Source organism: Temnothorax longispinosus, chromosome 1 (assembly GCF_030848805.1).
Source record: "Temnothorax longispinosus isolate EJ_2023e chromosome 1, Tlon_JGU_v1, whole genome shotgun sequence".
NCBI lineage: Eukaryota > Metazoa > Arthropoda > Insecta > Hymenoptera > Formicidae > Temnothorax > Temnothorax longispinosus.
In genome coordinates this window covers 19,172,400-19,189,111 of record NC_092358.1, presented here as the reverse complement: position 1 = coordinate 19,189,111, position 16,712 = coordinate 19,172,400, and the positions used below count along the sequence as shown (strand labels likewise).

The 16,712-nt window shown below is 39.2% G+C and overlaps 1 protein-coding gene across 5 annotated transcripts in view; it reads left to right on the top strand.

Annotated features, from left to right (window-relative positions):
* Positions 1-16,712, top strand: part of LOC139815597 (latrophilin Cirl) — a 435,108-nt gene that overhangs the window by 388,612 nt on the left and 29,784 nt on the right. For 4 of the 5 annotated variants that reach the window (XM_071782625.1, XM_071782634.1, XM_071782614.1 and 1 more), the window contains one exon: positions 15,462-15,568. In XM_071782625.1, coding sequence (XP_071638726.1) covers positions 15,462-15,568 — 107 coding nt within the window. Of the gene's footprint in view, positions 1-15,461; positions 15,569-16,328; positions 16,436-16,712 lie in introns of all 5 variants that reach the window. The other variant, XM_071782617.1, reaches the window with a different exon arrangement.

Genomic DNA, 16,712 nt, shown 5'->3' with positions numbered 1-16,712 from the left:
GCGGGCCAAAATCATTTGGGAATTCCGTTTAATCGCACCGCCAGCGAAACCAATTGCGGATTAACCGTCTGCCGGTTGTAACCGGGACAAAGCGAACGGGAGAAGGGGGCAAAGTGTCGGCGTAAAGGCCGCAGTATGGGCGGGCACGAGGGTGTGGGATTCGCGTCCGAGATTACGATTTAAGTGAAATTGGTGGATAACAGTGGGGGTGGTGGGGGGAATTTTGGCGCAACGATTAATGAAATTGGATACCAAACCGCTGCCGCGAAATTCGCTTCGTCGCCATTTAGCGCGATGAACACATTTGTTCTGCGCCACGTTATGTGCGCGTTCGCCAGGTAGTATTATAAATAGACACCGAATCTTGAACGCGCCACGTTTGAATTCATCCTGCGAACACAGGATGTCCGCAAAGCATCCGTCAGTCTGAAATGGTACGCTGTGAATGAAACTGACTGTAATAAATATTATGTATTTGCAATCTCAAGAGTCTTTTTATACATATTACACAAGAAAAAAACACATTACCATTAAAGCGCGGACTTCTTCACATTTTCAATCATAAATTAATACGAATTCGATACGAAAATCAAGAGGTTATTTCATAGATATTGTGCTAACAGTTATTCGATTATCATCATTACGTCTATTTATCGAGCCTTGTCCAACCTGATCGCTATTATTCTTTTTTTTATACTATATATTACGCTGATGAAAGAATTTAAATTTCACAATTAATAAAATAGAGAAGCTGAGAAATGAGATAGGTTTTTTTTTCTATACTAGATATTCAACAAAGTATGGAAATTTAATTAACACACCAGATTTCTCGTTCAAATTCATTTTATCGTGAGATAATGTGATAAAGTTATTATGCCGTACACATATTGCTCCGTATGTGACATCTCGATTTCTCGCGTCAAATTTATAGAGAACTATAATTAATAACGCTTATTTAGTCATCTCGTGCGCGACGTAATCAATCCGACATGCATCAAGTATGAAACAATTTTACGATTCATTGTGCGACTGACAAGAACACTTTAGAGTTGACCTATGAGTAATCATGAAAAATTATAACCGTATAATAAAATCTAAGAAATGCTTTGTGAGAGAAAATATTTTTAGAATTTTGTAAATTATACATTTCAACGTAACTCGCTAGATATATATTATTTCGATATTTTTCTAATTAAATATAATTGTTTCGATGTTTGATTCGGAATATTTTTTTCTTTTTTCGGTTCTCTATATCATTGGTTTGGAACTCAGTTCTAAGATTAAGCGAGCCGCATCGAAGGGGAAACAATAATTATGCCGACGCGAAGTATCGTCGCGGGCTGCTTGTTTGTCGGTACGAAACTTTTGTCCCGCCTGATAAATAAGTTTTTGTCCGCCATGCGGAATGAAGCGGCTAACTGCTAATGAAATGATCGCGCCGACGAAAGTTTGGAGTTCGTGTTTATCCTTCATCTTTCAGTGAGAATTTCTTTGTAATGGAGGGCTCTGCCCTCCCTTGTCGTCGTTCGGGAAAACTTTTCTCTCGCCGGCGAATATCCTATATACTCTCGGCGCGATAATCGTCGTCGGAGACGACGAGACTGGGTTGAATTAATCGTACAAATAGCGACGCAAACGATTGTTTAGTCTAGCGGAGTAATATCGATCGCCATAATTGGCTATAAATGATGAAAGATGACATAAAAAGTACCATATCGACTAACATGGAAACTAATTTCCTTTTGTCCGTCTATTTGATAACGAATACAAGTTGGAAAACGGTAAAGAATCAGTTAACCATTAATCAGCCTCCTAAATCGCGAATGTTATCAATAACTCGTGATTTAACTTTATTTACCGAAATTTTTGTCGGCGGCAATACGTGCGGAATAGTTTGTTTGTAAATTATCGTTACGTTGATTGGAAGACAGCCAGGACAGCAATTATTTTTTGCAAGAGATAACTCTTCTCAAATCGCGACGGTAATCCGCTAATGGCGATGCGGCTTGCGCGGGAAACTTTATCGCCCGCAATGGTTTTGTTGCAAATTGTTGCGTTGATTGGAAGATACGTCGGAATGGAAATCGCTTTTTGTCAAATAATCTTTCAGATCGATTTGTTCGCGGCTTTTCATATTGCGCGATACGCGAGCATTTGCTGTAAATTCTTGGACAACGAAAAAATGTTAATTTCGTGTTTATTAATATTTTTGCGCACTTACGTAGCCAGAGTTTAATCTTATAAATTTTGTTATTATTCCTGGAATTAGGCGTATAATTTGACTTATTACTTCTCGATGTTTGCATCACGAGGATTTAACCGCGATATTTATTGAAATAAATTATAAAAATGACTTCACGCAAAAAATTTCACCGCTCTTTCGTTGACCCAATCAATTTTTTTACTTCCTCCTACTATCCGACCAATCTTGCTTCTCAGCCATTTTTCCGATTGTATCGAACTTAATTGCAATCACACAAACTCTGTAATTATGTTATACGGAATTAACTCCCTCGTAATCTCATTTAGTGGAAAATATAGTTATACCTCATCGACAAAGCTTTTCGTTGTTTTCTCTTTGTTTTCCACATTTCCTCCGCGACAACTAGATATGTCTACAGATTTTCAATACAAATAATTATATTTCAAGAATCGATAATTCAATGAACAAAATAACAAATATTGAAATTTCTAATAGAAACTGCAACTTTATTTCTTATTAGTTTTAAATAGTTATTGAATATGCTTAAATGCATTTTGTTATATAATTTTACTTATAGAAAAACAATACAATATGCAATAAATGCTTCTTCTAAAAATATTATAATATTATTTATCAAAATGTCCAATTAAGAGACTGTAACTTCAATTTTCATTTCTTTTTACTTTTTATTTTTATTTGATTCTGAAAAGTTCTCATCAAAATCTGTAATCAAGGTCCATCATTTACTTTTCGCGTTGCGGAAACTGCCACACGACGGTATTTAAACTGTAAGCTAATTACAATCTCAGAAAATTTTGTCGATAACCGCGTTAGACGGGCAAATTAGCCGGCTCGTCATTTCATTTAAGAGCGTTTACGGCCAGGGAGACAGCGGACAAAGTTGTCTCTCTCGAATCGGGTTTTTCCTCTCAGTGTCTCGCAATTTCAATCTTTTTATTGATTCATTTTTTTTTCTTTTTTAGTCTTCTGCAATTTTCTCTATCGATCAATTTCTTAGGTTCTTTTGATGCATTCTTAATTTTAATTAATGAGAAACGAGAGAGATCAAATTTTTCATTTTAATCGATTAAAGTTCAAGAAGAATATCTTTTAATATCTTAATAGAAAAATATATCTCAATGCTTTAATATTATACTTTTTTTTATTAATTGTCTGAAAGATAAGACATTAAATTAAATGATGTATATGAATATTTTTTCAAGTCAAAACTTTATACATAAGATAATCGAAGAATAAATTCCATGTGCATATCACGAAGAGGAATTAATTCAAATACGGATTTCAGTCGCATTGACGGCAAAGTTTTCCGCGTTTTGTTACTCACGTACGTTTTTTTCTTTCGCCTTAATTTAACGAACGCCCCTTCGTTAACGATCAAGTCCTCTTCTTACCCCATTCACTCTTTTCCAACTTAGAATCCCCTCCCCTCTTTAATGTATCTTTTCACGAGTTTTCACAATATATCTCGCCTCTTCTCGTAACCGCTTGCTTCGATGTAGAAGCGAAGCTAGGTAGCGCAATAAATATCGCTACCCTCGGTATCTTCCGTGTTTCCAAAGACGCCAAAAGTATCTTTTGAAAAACTTTCACAGTAACAAACGGCGGATGAACTAGTAAAGTTATTCTTATGTTATTTTTTGCGAAGATTCTCTGGAATTTCTGAATAATTGCTCATTTTTAAGCGGTTGTCGTTAAGTCAAATTAAAATCATTGTCGATAGCACTCGAACAACACGTTTCTTTAACATAATTATAATTTTTATTATTAATATAATAATTTTAAATATGAAATCAGTGAGTCTCAAATCGATTATATTATATTAGAGTTCAATTAAATTTTTTATTTAAAATATTCAAAAAAGAAACTGTAGCTCAAAATGCATTTCGTTAAAAAAAATTAGCTTTATCAACTTGCGCGCTGTTTGTCACTGCGAACGCGGAAAGAGTCTTTCGTATAATGTTCGAAATAAAAGAGATATCTCAGATGCACGGCATTTAACTCCGACCCATACACATTTCTACATACATGCGTAATTACATGTACACAGGCATGTACACTTGAATGCACACACGCGCGCGCGTTCTCATGTACCTGCCCACGCCCCCAAGTTCTCTCGACAAAACTCGTTTAATCCCCGGGCGGATTAAGAGAAAGAGACGTTGCAACGAAGGGAGAGGGAGAAAGAGGAAGAAACAGAGCTCCCGGTTAGGTACTTAAAAGTATTCCAATCACGAATACGCGGAAGAAGTCCGACGAATATTTCAACCGTCGTCGTGCCGTGAGCGGATTGGTATAGCTCACAGGAATCAGAAAAGAAATGAGAGCGAGGGAAGAGATGACGGGGGAGGAGGAGGGGGGGAATGAAGAACAATGTTTTCTTTTAATTTTTTATCGTTGAGCGCGTCTCGCCGCAGTACGTAGATACGATGTTTATACAAGGTGTTCAGAGGCAACATCGATGAAGTTTGAGCGAGGTTGAAGGTGATAATGGGGTGGATCCAAACGAAAAGTACGGTACTTGCACTAAATGTGCGAGTAAACAGCTTTGAAATTGCGATCATACTCAGCCGCGCGATATGAAGATAAATTTGATATTCTTGCTCCATCTTGTTCTACCATATATATTAGTCGACCAGTGCATGCATGCCACCAGTATAGTAATATTTAACATACGAGTCGTTCATTTCGAAAGAGAGTGGTATACTAGTCACAATTTTGGAGATTCTCCAGCATTAGCATATTGCTTTTAAAATAAAGTAATTAGGATTAATTGAAGTAATTGAAAATCACACCGAAGCAGTAATGCCAACAAATATTTTCAATAACTGTAACTTTGTTGCTTTCTTTACGCTCTTAAATTAATGTTTAACGTCTTTTAATAATATAGTAATTAAAATAATTACTAAACTGACAAAAATAATTGTGACAAATAATTATATTGCTCACTTTAACGCTTTAAATTAATACATTCTTTTTAATGTGATGCAAACTTATAATTTTTAAAAACTTGGACTTTTAGGCAAAAGATACCTAACAATATCGATCTTTAACAGTTTTTATTTTCCAAAGTTTGACTTATATCACTTTTTGTATAATGAACGCTTTCACTTGGTACAGCCACGTGTAATTCGCGCGAGCTATTGTACCGATTCTGTCGGCCAGTTGACGGATTCGGTGCAATATGCATCTTATTGTATGATAAAAGTGTTAATTTCTAGATGCCGCAGCTCTTGATTCAATTTCACGATCGTGGCTGTACCACAATTGTGTGTCAGAGGAGAAATCTTGTCATATCTTGCACCTCAAAAATTAAATTATTATATATTCTAAATTATTATATCTATATTTTTTAATTGTCAAATTCTTCAAATTATTATTACTGATAGTTAAAACGAGAAATTAATCCCATAAACATTTGCGGAATAGACATTTCTGCGAGTTTCAAGAAACTTCCTGTGTTTTTTTTAAAGCTCGCCTAAATAAATTTGGGATTTGTCTTTGCAATCTTGTGTCGAGATTTCTCTGCGCACGGCTACCGTTAGAGGTACACGTACAAGCTTTGTCTTATTTAAAAAAATATACGTATATATATGTGTATATATATAAGACAGAACACAACGTGTGCTGCCATGGATCCTTCCTTTTTCTCTTGCCGCCCGGAATGCCAAGGAGAGATGCTCCTGTGTTGTGTCTTTCCGCCCTTCTTTTTGGCTACCCGTTGTGTAAACCCGCGCAGAATCTCGTCTACTGAAGGAATTGTCCTGCGGGAAATTCCTAGTAGGGAAAGAGGCTTTTTCGTCGGCATTCGTCCGCTTTTATGTTCGCGATCACTATCAATCTTAAATAACATGATGGATTGTTTGTGGTAATCATAAAAGAGGATATTAAATCTTTGTAAGGCAGCCTCATTCAACGCGCACGTGTGTTTCTCATTTAAACTGATAAGGAAAATCTACTTAAAAAAAGATCTTTTTATAAAGAAGTTATTTAAACGTATAGCTCAAATATCGACTTAATATTTGATATTAAAATATTTTACATTCTTGCAATTTCCATAACATTTAATTTAATTTAATTTTTATAATAAAAACAAAACGACATTTTTAAGAAATACATTTTAAATTAAACACGTTGCTTATTATTGTGTTAAACGTGTAAATAAATAAATATAGCGTGTTCCTGACCAATCGCACTTTCTAAGTAAGAATCTTTTGATGAATAAAATCAATCTTATCGAAATATGAATTTAAAACTCGCCTTCATCTCGAGCAACTTTTTTACCATTGCAACGCGACGCGCTTTGAAAATTACAAATAAAATCGCTATCATCTTCATCCGCTTGACTGTGACATCAATCGCCAAGCTTTGTGTACGAAATAGAGCTATCTACGAGCTAGAATATCGTCGCGCACACGAGGACATTAAACGCTGAAAACACTAAAAATCGGTCGGCAGAAACGGGTCGGGCGGGCGATCGCGTTTCGATTTATCCCGGCACGAGCGAATGAAACGCGCATAGGTACTCGTACGTTAAACACTAAAAACACCGAAAATCGCTAGACAGCTCGGCGACGAAATCGCGCCCGGGCGCTTCGATTTATCGGAGCGTAAATGAACGGAGCCGTGCTCGCTCGCTCGCTCGTTCGTTCATTCGTTCACGAAATGCCGGTGTACGCATACGAGGAATACACCCTCGCGAACAACGCAAAACCGATTAATTTCCAATTTCAGCAGGCGCGCATCGCCGATCGTGTTTGTGCCCCGCTCGGTCGCCACTCTCGCCCTCTTTCAACCCACTCTCTTTTTCCGCACTCGTAGACCGAAACTTACTTGCAGTTTTCGAACAGACAAAACGCGGATGAAAGATAGAGATAGATACGTTTCCGTATAAATATTGAATAAAGAACAAAAATAAGACAGACCGTTAAAATTATAATTATACTAAACTGGCTAAAATCCAGTTACATTCAAATTATCTCAAAACAGACCTATATTCGATACCTACTTTATTACTCTTGAATTAAGAGCAGGATATCAGATTCCTTGCAGCTGAGCCTCTCGTAAAGCTGAGATTAGCAAGATCATCAAAAGCAAATAAGTCAATATCTCAGAATAGGAAATTGTTACATCAAATAATTAAATTGTATCGTTCGATCGTTATATCCGGCATCCTCGTTCCGTAATCCGACGCAATAGCAGCAGCTCGTGAGGAATTGATATGGTATTCCCAAGTATCCGATGTCTCGAGTGACGTCATCATTGATATCGTACGCTATCATCCGACTTGACTCGCGTCGCGGTCACGGATTCTATAGCGCTTATAAGCGTCAAAGCGAACGTTCCCGTTTCTTTTCTCGTTTTTGTTCTTCCGACGACCCGTTTACTCTCGGCTTCTATATCACCCTCGCTTTTTTTCCCCCTACACATCCGCCCGCTACACGCGCCATCGTCGAGTTTCAACGCGGCGCGTCCTTTCGAAATCCGCGCCAGTGACGGAGAGGTTTCGCTGGCACAAAGACATTCCTACGACGATTAAAAAGTCACTCGACTCCTTCTCGCCCGTCCTGAAACGGAAAACTCTTCGGCTTCCCTTTTTCGTCCGGTGATACCGTATGATAGGCGTCGCGTCGGCTCGCGTTACCGTGCGAGATCGCGTTCCTTCGTTCGCGTCGCACGTGGACCTGGCGGTTAACAGCTGGACTTGATCGATTAGGATATCGGAGATTCAATTTGGAAAATTTTGAATAAACTTGAAATAAAGAAAATTGAAATTCAAATATAAGACATCCTTATTTTCCACGATTCAAACATCGCTGGCAAAATCTATATAATTACCTAATTTTATGTAAACGTCTCTTTTTCTCACACGTACGTAAATCCAACTGTACGTATAATAACAAGCACAGCTGTCTTTAAATCATGCGAATCTGCCGATTTGTTCCCACGCGACGTGACAAAACTTTTAAACGCGCGAGTTATGTTTGTCACGTATCCGCGATACTGAAAACGCCGTTTTAGGAGCGTCCTAATGGCGCAGTTTCGGGCCGCAGTTTAGTCCACGCGCACACGATGCACACGATTCGAGTTTACGCGAGGGGGGGAGGTTTTCCCCGCCGGGGGATGTTTCGTGGCTCGCTTACCGGGGCGACAAGTTTCTTACCGGTGTGAGACACGAAGTACGAGAAGCGACTCGCGTCGCGTCCCGCAAGATGCACGTAGATATACAATGCAGCATAGTTCGCAAACACGCGCCTCGTTAAATCGCGGGGATTACCGGCGACACGCGGGGCGCTTTTAAGCTCCGCTTACGCGACCGAGCGCTTTTACTCGCGGATTATGTGCACGATTAATCCATTCGTTGCCGTGGATACGTATTGTATATATATATATCAAGTAGGTTTCAAGCTTTTGCGACAGTAACAAGAAAACCTTCAAGAAATTTAGTTTTCCTAAAATCGATAGGAACACCGAACACCGGACAACCAACAAAAATAATAAAATGAGTTACTATGCCTTTAGCACTCATTGTTATAAATTTATAAACGGATGTTGGCTGAATACTTTGCTACGGTGACAAGGAATAAAAGCAAAATGGCCGGAGCTTTGTTCAAACAACGTAAAACTTTTATCAGCGATTTCTTATAAAAACATTACAAGACGAAAATTATAGGAACAAGTTAGAGACACCTGTTTTTCGTGCGCAACTTAAAGTTGCCTATACTTTTATTCACGCACCGGACAGAAATGTCGCGATGAATCAGCAGATGGAATAATAATATCGTACAACGAAACCCCGTCGCGCCGATATTAACTGCGAACGCCGCGGGGAAAAGGGCTGAATCACCGTCGAATCGATCATTATAGCGGGGGCTACCGCGGCGAGTGTGTGTTTGTGTATGCACGTGAAAAAAAGAAAGACAAAGCGAACAGGGCGGGGAACCGTAAGGGGAGGGAGAGAGAGGGGTCTGCCTTAATAATAAACGGCGCAACATCCGCGAAATGGCGATTTTTCGTGCTCGCTCGTAGTTTACCCGTCTGAAATTACGTTTACCCTCGTTATATTCCGCCGTGCAAGCCAGACGATACCCGACGATAGGGATGGAAGCAGACAGAGGGGTGTGCGCGAGCGTAAGAAAAAAAAGAGATCGATAGAAATATCCAACAGGCCGCCTACGAATTCGCGAAATTGATGACTGTTTTGATTTTTGAGAATATTTTGCATCTAAATTGATGTTCATTGCAGTAATATAATTCGTTCCTAAATTAAATTGCGCATAAATGATAAGATATTTATACATATATTTAAGAATTTTCGGTGAAAAAATACGGGTTCTCACAAATCTCTCATTTTCAACCATTGGATGGATGCGTGTATTGTTTTGAAATACAAATTTTATAAAAAAAAGATCCCTTTTTCGATAAATATATACGAAAATAGTTACGTTAATTATTAACATATACGTTATGTATAGAAAAACTTTAATATCGTTAAATTGTCTATTTCTATACTAATATATAAACATCTTTTCCATATAATCAGTCAACTTTTAATATGGAAAAGAAATTATTTCTACAAAAATTAAAGTATATAATCTTTATATTCGTTTAAAATTAGAACCGAGTTGCCGTTCACGATGAAATTGAAGAAAATTGGATCTAAGGTTAATAGCAAAGACAATTTTAATAATAACAACAACTTTGTACATCTCGATTATCCGACTATTATTTCCGTTGGCCAAATGTCAGTGGAAACGTCGATTTATTTCACTCGCGATCACGTGAATTTAAAGATAGACTAGTTCAAAAAGTCACTGCTTAACGATCGACGAATATTATCCGATGGAAATTCGGAATTCGGTTACGAGAAATGGACGTTATCACTTAGCGTCGAGAACGATAGCTCTCGTCGACACATCCCGCTAAACAAATAAAAGCGCCAGTGCGTTATAATTGGCTACGCTGTAATTTCGGTTGTCGATGAAACGCCGCCGATGCGACCACATTTACGTCGCGATATTGGAAACCGTTATGCGAATCGTATAAATAATTACAATGCAGCGCTGCCCGATGCATAATTAATAAATCGTGGTTACAACATAGATACATTTATTACCGCGGCTTTAATCGCGTCGTTAATATTGTATCTCGCTGTCGATTTTTTTTTTCTTGTCACTGACACGAATTCACCGTGGGGCGAAATAGACAAAATTCGCTTGTCACATTTGGAAGCGAATTTTCGCGTCAATAACGCGGGAACAAAATACCTGCAATTCGACGGCCATTGTTGACCCCTAATACGCCGGAATCGTTACGCTTCCCACTGTAACGAACTAATCTCGAGCGGACCCAATTACATCAGGAGAGCGCGGAGCTATGCGTCCTGTCGATACTTTGCCTGAACTGCGACAACGTATCGACAGCGCGCCTGATTGTCGCTGGAACGATAAGAATTTCGTCGTAACCGTTTGTCCGCGATCGATTGATTCCCCGATGACTCTTCCGGCGAAATAACCCCACGCGCGCGCGCGCGCGTCACCGCGAACGCGCGTCTGTAAATTTCCGCTATCGGGGGGGGGGGGGGTTCTCGAAATTACACACCGTGTTATGCGACGTGTCACCCCCGCCTGACACTTGATCGAATTTCGGGCGTGCTTTTATAGTGCTTTTGACTTTCAGTGCTTTACCGCGTGCGCAAAAAGCCCCGCGGAAACTCATAATCCCGAAATAACGAGCGGAAGATAACGTCGGGAAGACGCCTCGTACCGAAATGTCATCGCGCCTGGGCGCCGGAAATATTCCGCGGGCACGCGAAGTTTCTGTGAACGCGGAAGGCACAAAAATGTTAATAATCGCTAAGATCTACCATTCAGCGCTTCGACGAAAAGTCATAAGAAATTATCTCGTTTTTTACACCTGTACCTATATATTTAATTTGGAAGTGACTATTATATATCCGCCTTCGGACACGGTCTTACATAAGACCGTGCCTTCGGATTTTCAATTCTGTTCCTTATCGGCTAAAGAAACTTTACTTCCTACTTGTGTCAAGTAGAGAATTCAAATAAGGAAAATAATCCTACTTTCGTCAAATCGAGATCGACGAATTTCACAATTTTGTACAATGACATACGAAGAGCTTAGTAAAAGTTGGTCACTCACCACCCGCCGAATATCGCAGTGAAGCCAACAATCTCCTGCTTGGATTGACGGTCCAGCAACAGTCCTCCGATGCTGGTCGATGCTCGCTGACACAGCTGACGCGCACATAGTTGCCGGGGCAAATTCTCCCGATAAATAAGATATCTATAAGGCTTGTATTCATAGTTTGTGGTTATTTCAAGACAATCTTAATTACAAAGATTTTAATATTTGTACATTTATAAATGAGAACTCGTAGTTCGTAACATTTCACTGTTAAATTCGTAACGTTAAATTATACTCAATTTGAATCATTTTTAATGATTTCTATAGGTCGCCACTGCTCCTACTCAATATGTCGTTAATTTAACTAAACCAATGTAGTTAAAATAATTCTGTTTTGTGTTAAGACAATAAATTTCGGCGCACAGAGTAGTTAAAAGTAACAAAATGTCATTTAACTCGAGATGTTGGTTTAAATTTCATCCCTTAATATTTAACAGTGTTTAACACTGTACTTAACGACGGTCTTGAATATAAGAACAAAATTATGAATACCTGTCCTAGACGCTCGGTTACTCCAGATCAAGCTGCGCGTGGATCTGACAGGTCAAGCGGTGGCCCGCGGGCTCCGTGCGGTATCGCGATATAAGTGACATTTACGCGAGTAACGCAATTACGCAAAGCACATTGCGGATGCGGAGATATATGTTCGACCGCGACCGAGCCGATTGTTTACGTGCCGAGACCACCGACACGCTCACACTTACCCTTGAACTCACTCGTTGCTCGCGGCGCGCCCGCAAGAATTTTGGCAAGCGTCGGTAAACATGGCCGACGCGAACAACGACCGTTGCGCGAATATTACGCGCGCGAGGAGAGGTTACCCGTTTCTACTCAGTCCCTCGGCACTTCGTCAACGTTTCATATGTTAATAGAAGCGAACGCTGCGAATTACTGGGAGACGCGCGTACCGATGAATCCTTCCGACCGAATCTTTCCGACGAACGCCGATTTGACGAAGCGCGAAACGACGGGTACTTGTCGCGAATGTGGAGATTTATAACCGATTAATACAGTCGGAGTAATTGTCCGTCGTTAAATTCGGCGCTCCCGGCGCTCACTCGTACGCGAAATTCGCCCGGGACGAGGAAAAAGAAGCGAAAAAGCGGAGCGATCGCGCTCCGCACCGACGACGTCCGACGTGAACTAATCGGCGGTTACTACGTGAACCAATCAGAGCGTTTACGCGACGCGGGAAAAATAGCGCGGCGCGACATCATGAGATACTAACGAGATCGGTGAAATTCATTGTTTCCGTTATTGTTGAATAATTTTCGGAGTAGTGTCTCTCTTAACTTAATTAATATATTTTCTCGATGTTTCTTGCGTATTTTTGTCAAAGCGTATTCTGATTATCGTTGGTCTTAAAGTCTCAAAAATGCTTTTTTAAGATACCGATTTTTTTATTTATAAAAATTAAAATATTTGAAAAATATTGTTAAAAGTAGTTTTCAAAAAATATATCGAAAAGTAAAATAAATTTAAATAAATTTTTACCATCGAGTGCTCCAAAGATATGCTCTAGCGACTTACAATTTGGAAATCGGAGTACAAATGCATCTTTTTTTTTAACATGAAATCGAATTTGTTGCTACTGCGAACTCTCACCGGTTTCGTTCAATTACTTGAGAAAAAGCAAAATGTTTTATCACGCGAGGACTTAAATTTTCAAAGATCAATGTAGAATAATTCAATTTCGGCGACGCCGGTCGCACTTGTAAATGAAATATCGCGTTACATCACGCTCTCATAAAGTTGCGTTAAATCTCGGTCTCGCCGAGAGTGATATTGCACTCGTGCAACGACGGCCGTACGTCCGTCGGGTAATCTCGATCGGACGAGCGGACCATTAAAACGAGCGCAACGATCGTCGAATCGCGTCGTGAACAAACAAGCTCTAGGTGGAAATCCCACGCGTATTACCTCGGGATACTATCTTGGCGGATTGAGCAAGGTAAATAAAATTTTTCGACTCTTGTGCGCAAAATTAAGCGATGACCTCCGTTTTCAAATCTTTCAATAGAACATATTATTTATACTTGCATCCACACGTGAATGGATGGTGAAGCCGTAATTAAATAAAGATACATTTAGATAATCTCACATTTAATCCGTTTGTTGAAGTTTCAAGAGCAATATTTCTCTCTTATCATCACGCTTGCGAATGAAGTGGATTAAGTCTACAATGTTTTATCAGATGTAGAATTTCTCGCATGTACAAAATATGACACAATGTTTCTAATCACTCAGATTCCGTTAAAAAGAAGTGCGATAAGTCATGAACGTTTTAGAGATTTATACATATCTATATAATATATTAACATAAAATGAATTGTCTGTCGGGCGATTATTAAATCGCGCTTTAATGCGAATTTTTCGAAAATTGCCCGGTATTTAGATAGAAAGAAAATACTCTCGATGTTAGTTAACTGAAACCTTCGTCTCAAGATGGAACACTCTCCGTCTCTATTGTACCTTCACAGGAAAGTTTCCGAGAGAGAGAGAGAGAGAGAGAGAGAGAGAGAGTCCCTCTTTGAAAATCCGTCAACGAGAAAATCTTTAACGGAGAGAAGTCATGTCAAGCGTGCTCGGCAGTTCGGCGGGGCGGAAAGTTTATTACGACAATACTGCGATACTAAATATTTTCAAGTCCCGTAGTTACAACGGGAACGCGACGGCGAATTGCCGAGATTCTCTCGGAAGAGAATATAATTCCGCCGACCTAACGATCGCCGACGAGCCGCGCCGCGCTTTTGTCCTTTAAAGTGTCGCGATTTCGCGTGCACGAGAAAAATTTACTTTGTCGCACGAGTAAAATTCACCATGATTATTCTCCCTGTTAACGCGAGCGAGCTTTCAAATACGCCATGAGAGAGAGAAGGATTTAACAAACGCGAAACTAAATTAACGGAGAGGTTCTGCTAAAAAGAGGGATCCGCGTTATCTTTTCAGTCGGCGAAGCACACTTAAACGGACGGAATCGGCGAATCGGTTTTAATACAACAACTTTACTTTCATTACAAATGTTAATTTAGTTGAGTAAAGAAACCAGATCTCATTACTTCGACCGTTATTTCAAAATAAATTATCGCCGCGTGAAGAGAGCGATACGAATTTATGCACAAACATACATCGATACGATTTGTCGCCTTCGTCGATGCAGGCGCAAGCAACGCAACAATTTCGTTCGAAATGAAGGAACATTCACTGCATGCGGTTAATCTTTGTATATACACCGTGGGATATTGTGGGCGAGCTGTAATTCGGTGCTGACACACTTCTACGTTACTCTCTCATGCACACACACACACACACACGTCCGTTTGCCCGGATCTGGGACTAGAATCCTCGTCTGTCTTACCTCGTGCGCCTAACTTGTGCTTATGTCTGAAACTGTTGCGAACGTGTCATTACTAACCCATTGTCCTACTGTCACACGCTAACACACACGCGAACAACCGTGATATAACGGATCCGACGAAGCTCCGCGAACAGGAGAGCCGAGCTTTTGTTCCGAAATTTGCAGTGAGACTAACAAATCGCTTTTGCTCTTCGAACGAAGATTTCGGAAAATGCTCGAGAAATCTAAGAGGATTTAATACATTTTCATAAATCGATTACCATCAATTACAAAAGTGTGAATATCGTATAGTTTGACTCTGTTCCAAGTTTATCCTTTAAACGAAGCGACATTAACGAATCCCTATTTGTGAACTTTATAAAAGTGGAAAAAAGATTTCTAATTCGATTACCATGTTATCTTTCGATATTTAATGCAAGTATTAGATATACTTGCGAAATTATGAGTTCAAGATTTTATTAAGTATTACCAGACAAGATATCATAAAATATCGAACAAGATTTTCGAGAAATAGAGAGTCATGCTCGTGGAAGTCGCAATAAAGTCGTGAGATAGCAATACACGCGGAATCGTCGTGCTCGCCTGATTCTCAGCTCGTGTGATTCTGCGAGGAATTTGGAAATCGCTGTAAGGTCGTTCCGCTGGGTGACATTTTCGCACACGTGACGATTGCAGGTGCAATCATCGTAATTCCTGTTCGGTGGACGTGCGCAGCGACGTTTTCGAGGAAGACCCTTGTCCTGGGACCGGAAAGTACATCGAGGCTCACTACCAGTGCTTAGGTTGGTTCACATTTTTCTATTCTGACGTCGTTTTTCGCGCGGTTGCGGATTACGGTTGCGAGATATCTCAAGGAATTCGCCTCTCGTTCACGCGCTACGGAAGAGCCTCACGATCTTGGAATTGTAATTTGAGGAGCAAAGAGGATTTATTTCGTCTTATGATTTCGTCTTATGAGCTAATCGTGTCGACGCTAGACGATACGCCCAAACCGTCATGCAGCTTTAACAATTTTTTTCTTTTATAAATAACTTTTCGTTACCTTTGTTGTTTTATTTGACGTTGGAAAATTTACTTTCCTTATATTTTTGTTTATTAATTAATTCAATTTTTTGTGTTATTTTACAATTTTATTTGATTTATTTATTTTCTATAACAATCTTCTAATATTGAAAGACAATGACTAACAATAAGTCTAATGTTTTTAAAAATAAATATGTACAATCATCGACTGGGGTTTCTAATTTTTAACTATAAATCCAATTTTTGCCAACAAGAATTTAATCAAATTCTTTCAATTAACGTCTCAAGAATTGAGAATAAAAATTCCAAAAGCTAAGCTTTGCTAAAAGGCTGCTAGGCTTGAATAAAAGAACACGCGTAAAACGGACGAATTTCGACGAAAAAGCCTCTCTCCGAGAGCATCGCTCTTCTTTCCCATCTATTGAAGAAACGAAAGAGACAAGGCTGGATCCATGGCGGTACACGTGGTAAGGGTGTACCATGGTCATTTTATTAAACGCGAGTCGAATCCTCGTGCAGGTGCAACGACCAGCAGAACTGCAGCATCGTTGCGTCCACGCTGCAATTCGGCGATCCTTGCACAAACACACACAAATATCTCGAAGCGCACTATCGGTGTGTGTCTGGTAAGTAAACTCTTTCATGTTTACGTCAGTCTTATCTTGCGATTATTTTGTGTTATTTTTAAAAGTAATTGTTTTTAAAAGTATAAATAGCAGAAGTTATTTTTTAAATAAATGCAATTAGAAAAATTAATTTTAACAATATATTTGAAATATACACTTTTTTCAATTTATTTTTTTACAATATTTATTAACGTCTTTTACGATTTGCATTAAGTATGGTTAACGATCAGCATTGATTTAATAAATAGCAGAAACTTAAATATTAATATTAAATTTA